The following is a 5,428-nucleotide window of genomic DNA, read 5'->3' on the forward strand; positions in this document are numbered from 1 at the left end:
TTCTTGGCCATTGCTGTGGATAACCTGGCAGATGCTGAAAGTCTGAACTCAGCCCAGAAAGAGGAAGAGAAGAGGAACAAGAGGAAGAAAAGCAGGTGAGCGCTCCTCTCTGATACCCTGAGAAGCGTTTCATTCAGATACTGAGCACAAACATCTGCTAACGTACAGAGTGTGTTTTGTGCAGGAGTATGAGCATACACACGAGAGATGGTGACGATGGAGACGTCAAGGTGGGTGACATGGCTCTCTGGAGTACTTGACTAGTCATGTGTTTATTTCTTTGCTAAGTGGCTATACTGAACATGATCACAAGAAGCTGCTGAGGGTCAAGCTACCACCCTGACAGGGTTTATGTTCTGTCGATCTGTGCTACCCTGTCAGATTTTACTACCTCCTATTAAAACAGTAGGTAGTACAATTCTACCTTTCAAAGTATGGTTTATTAACGTCTACACCTACCCCAACCCTAAGCCTACCCCTTACAGTAATGCAGATACAGTAATTATGTGTAGTTTAGGGTTGTGGCTAAGAAGGGATACAGCTAAGGCCGGAAACCAACAATAAATACATTTTTCTACCTATTAGATTGTGTTTTATTAAAGGGTTAGTTCACCCAAAAATTAAAATTCTGTCATTAATTACTCAGCCTCATGTCGTTCAACCCGTAAGACCTCTCCAAAATGGCGCTAGGGTGACGAGGAGGAGACGAATTGTTGAATAAAGTCGTTTTTTTTTCTTTTGCACACAAAAAGTATTCTTGTAGCTTTGTAATATTATGGTTGAACCCCTGATGTCACATGGATTATTTTACCGATCTCCTTGCTACGTTTCTGGACCTTGATCGTGTTAGGATCCTTGCTGTCTATGGAAGGGTCAGAGAGCTCTCGGATTTCATCAAAAATATCTTAATTTGTGTTCTGAAGATGAACGGAGGTCTTACGGGTTTGGAACAACATGAGGGTGAGTAATTGATGACAGAATTTTCATTTTTGGGTGAACTATCCCTTTAAAAATGTAACTACAACATTTCGGCGCCGATAGCCTTGTGGTTAGTGTGCCGACATATACAGTGCAACTGCGCTCAAGGCGACCCGAGTTCGATTCCCGTCTCGAGGTCCTATGCCGATCCCCCCCGCCTCTCTACCCAATACTTTCCTGTCATCTCTCCACTGTCCTGTCTGAATAATAAAGGAATAAGAAGCCCAAAAATATAACTTAAAAAAAGTAACTACAACATGATTCAAGTAACATTTTCTTTATTAACCATCTGCTTAAAGTTTTATTCCAAGTGCAGCATGCATGAAGTATATGGTAAATGGTGCAAGGTGTTAAATGTAAAACAAATGACTTGTTAAATATCTTTTCAGAAAATATGCATGAAATATGAAGTACAAACCTGTCTTAAACATCTCTATGTTCAGAAATAATATAAAATAAGGCAAAATGGTGACATTCAGTTTTAAAGGTCAAATCAAAAAGTCAAGACAATTCAAATTTAAAGCGACTGACAATATTACAGCAGTAGTAGGCAATTATTAACAGTAAATGAAAATGGCAGCAGCTTTCAGCCTATCAGCATCATGCAAACATCAAATATCAAGTAGGCAGTAATAGTTCAGCACAGGTTTCTGCTTTTCCAGTGTTTTTCTATGTAAACATGCACTTGATAGGCGTGATTTACCGCTGCACTCGCGTCTTTTGCAGTGGCTCGCGCATGAAACAGCTCTAAAAACGCTAGTTAAAAGAAGTTAAACTTTCGTCTCCTAACTTTGCGTTTTTATCTTAACTGTTACTGTCAGCATGTTTAATTGTAGCATTTGGTAATATTTTTATTCTAAACTGTGATTGCTCGATTTAAAAAAAAAAAAAAAAAAAGAGAGAAAAATGCCAAAACATTACATTCGAATTAATCGAATGTACTTGTCCAGCCCTAATTTCATCCTGATCCTGTCTATCCAGACTTATTTTATACACACGCACACACATGCCTACTAGTCGTGCTAGTATAAGTTCACTTTCCTTTGTGTCTGTTTCCACTTACACCGTCAGTGCAAGGAATGGTGGTTTCTCAACAATGTGAGCAATCTTGTTTTTATGACATTCTTTACTGATAGTATCGTCCATTTGCTGCGTAGGGTTTTACGTGTGTGTGATCATTGAAGGAGCACAAACGGCATTTGTTTCGCAAGCCAAAGTGCTCTGAAAAATAACAAGGATTATTGTTGCAAGCAGACGCATCTGTCAGTGTAACCAAGGCTCAAGTTGAATCTAAAATGAGGCTGAGAGCTTCTCAGGCTGAAGATTGTTATTGTTTGTGCTGCTTTCAAGGTCAGTCCAGGGTTTTGATGTGTTCCTGGTGTTTTCTGCCTCATTCCGAAGGCAATTGAACTGTTTATGACGCCTCTCTGCTGTGGAGGTCAGTGATCCTCAGAGTGTCTGTCAAGTATTGATATTATTCTACAGCAGATGGACCTAATTACGCAACTGTATCCAAGCAAACTGCTCAGACATCAGGCAAAACATCTTCAGAGAATGGATAAACAAGTCCACAAACTCTTGAATGAAACTTTAACATTTGATGTAACCCTTTAATAAATACTTTTATAAGTAAGGCAATCTGCATGGATGCATTTATCACTCATTGTCCTTCATTAGAGACCGTCTGGTGTTGGGCAATGTTGGTTATATATTGGAAATTTTATAATGCATGCATGTATTCTGCGCACTAAAAAATCTTCTTCTGTTTCTTTCACACATTCAGGAGCAGAAGATGGACCCGGCCCAGGGTTTAGACTTCCATCACTCCACCCTGCCGCCTCTGAGACGAGCCAAATCACTGGACCGCAGGACCACCGAATCAGTCATGACAGTAAGACAGATCCATCTCTCTGTTTTCTCTCAGCATCACTCCGCACAGATCCTGGACAGTCATAAGGCATTTCCATTATAATCAGCGAACATTGTGTGTGAACCGCTGCCAAATCCTCCACAATTGCTCTGTTGTTCTCTGAGGTTCAAAGGTTAAAGAGAGCAGCAGCAGGATTTGGCATGATTTGAAGGAAAAATGGACTACTGTTTTGGAATATATTAGTCAGCATGATATAAAGAACAACTCGATTTACACAGACTTTAGCATTAGATGGAGATCACTGCTGTCCAAAAATCAATCATTGCTGATTTTTAATGCATTGTACAGGCTACAGTGATGTCATCCGGTGTCCTTTTTTAATGGACATCTTTATTATTTTAAATAACATAACTGCTTCATTCCTTGTTTATAAATTGCAAAAAAAACTTGTCAAATTCATGTGGTGTGAGCAACAAGCAGAAAGAATTTAAATATCACATAATTGGACCTTACAAAGCAAAGTTGAGGTTGTAAAATGTCATTTGGTGTGACTCTCAAAGATGTCAGTTATAGTTATGATTTAATACTTCATGATATTTGGGGGAAAAAAAGTTTTACCTTGAAAAAATGTATTTTGAGTACTGATTCTAAAGTGTTTTAATAAGTTTAGTATAGTAAACTAAAACCATAAAAATAATTCCTTTACGTGAGGTAAAATAAACTTTAACTAAAATATAATAAAATTATAACTGGAATAACAATAAATACAAATTTATATAGACATAGTAATAATAAAAATGACTATAACTAAAATGGAAAGTATAAAAAATAATTCTAAATATTAATAAAAACTATAATTGTATAAACTATCATTTAAAGTGTATAAACTATAATAAAAATGAAAAGGAAAATATAAAAAATTCAAGATATTAATAAAAACTATAATAGTATGTAGATAACTAAAACTTAACATGAAAATGGAAAATACAAAAATAAGGACTAATTCAAAATTTTAATAAAAAGTATAATAGTATATCAATTTCTAAAACTTTCAAATTAACATGAAAACAGACAAAAATTAAAATAAAAAATTCTAAATGAAAATGGAAACTATAAAAGTAACAATTACTTCAAAATATTAATTAAAAGCAATGCTATATCAGTAATACTAAAATAACACTGATGAACAAGTGTTTAAACTATATCTTTTTTTTTTAAATAGATTTTTCCTTGATCGTGGACACTCTCATTTGTCTTTGACCCTTAAAACTTACTGCTGGTATCTCCACTCAGACTAATCCTGGTCGCCCTCTTGTTTCTCTGTGCTATTTGTGTACTTCATTGTTGTAAGTCCTCGGACGTCCTATTCCTCGGAGTGTCGCGTGTTCCTCTCTCCTGCCCAGGTCATCTCCAGCTCGTCCTGCATCCAGCCGCGTGTTTCTGTCCTCTCACGTCCGTGTGCGCAGTCTCACCATGTTATACATGTTGCTCTCTTTTCAGTCTGTGTGTATGGAGAGCAGTCCTTATCTGTGTGTGTTTGATGAGCGTGTGTGTAGCTCTGTCCAGCACTCTTAACACACAAATGCCTGTTGTGTTGCTCATCAGCGAGCTGTGAAGTACAGATGCTCTGAACTGGCATGTGGAGTGTGTTTCTCCTGTCTGTCAAAAAGACAAAACAGCGGGTAAAATAAGTATTGAACACGTCACCATTTTTCTCAGTAAATATATTTCTAAAGGTGCTATTGACGTGACGTTTTCAACAGATGTCGGTGACAACCAAAGTAATCCATACATGCAAAGAAAACAAAACAAATAGAAATTAAGTAATGTGTAATAAAATGGAATGACACAGGGAAAAAGTATTGAACTACTGAAATTTATTTAATACTTCGTACAAAAGCCTTTGTTGGTAATGACAGCTTCAAGACGCCTCCTGTATGGAGAAACTAGTGGCATGCATTTCTCAGGTGTGATTTTGGCCCATTCTTCCATTCCATTTTATTACACAGAACTTAATTTCTGAACTTGCTTGTTTTGTTTTCTTTGTATGGATGGATTACTTTGGTTGTTACCGGCATCTGGTGAAAATGTCATGACAACAGCACCTTTAGAAATATATTTACTGAGAAAAATGGTGACGTGTTCAATACTTATTTTACCCGCTGTAAGTGACTGTCAAGTCAAGTAGTCCAGAAAAACACCCTGGCTTGCACCTTTTTCTCTCACCCAAGAGTGTCAAAGAGCAGAAAAGGCTTGTTGAAGTGTGTAGAAATGAGGCGTGGATGTGAGTAACTGCTCACGATCAGCAGCGGCTGTTCTTCACTTGGCACACCTGACATTCATTCGTTCAGCTCATCATGCATGAAGATCTGTGTGATCGCACACGATATGACACACCTAACTCCACTGCTTCTGTTTATTTACAACTGTTTCCCTCTTGGATTACAGCCAGACCTGCTGAACTTCAAGAAGGGTTGGATGGTGAAACTTGATGAACAGGAGTGGGAAATAATAAACCTATATAAAAGCATTGCAAATATTGCTGAATTTAGTGCTTTTTAATTTGATAAATTTGATAAT

General features: G+C 37.2%; 1 protein-coding gene across 1 annotated transcript in view; it reads left to right on the plus strand.

The window, feature by feature from the left end:
* The window catches only part of mprip (myosin phosphatase Rho interacting protein), a 65,329-nt gene that overhangs the window by 33,673 nt on the left and 26,228 nt on the right, over nucleotides 1-5,428 (plus strand). The window contains exon 8 of the mRNA XM_016527844.1: nucleotides 2,762-2,869. Coding sequence (XP_016383330.1) covers nucleotides 2,762-2,869 — 108 coding nt within the window. The remainder of the gene's footprint in view (nucleotides 1-2,761; nucleotides 2,870-5,428) is intronic.

The sequence above is a fragment of the Sinocyclocheilus rhinocerous genome, unplaced genomic scaffold (genome assembly GCF_001515625.1).
Source record: "Sinocyclocheilus rhinocerous isolate Xijiao unplaced genomic scaffold, SAMN03320098_v1.1 scaffold792, whole genome shotgun sequence".
Taxonomy (NCBI): Eukaryota; Metazoa; Chordata; class Actinopteri; order Cypriniformes; family Cyprinidae; genus Sinocyclocheilus; species Sinocyclocheilus rhinocerous.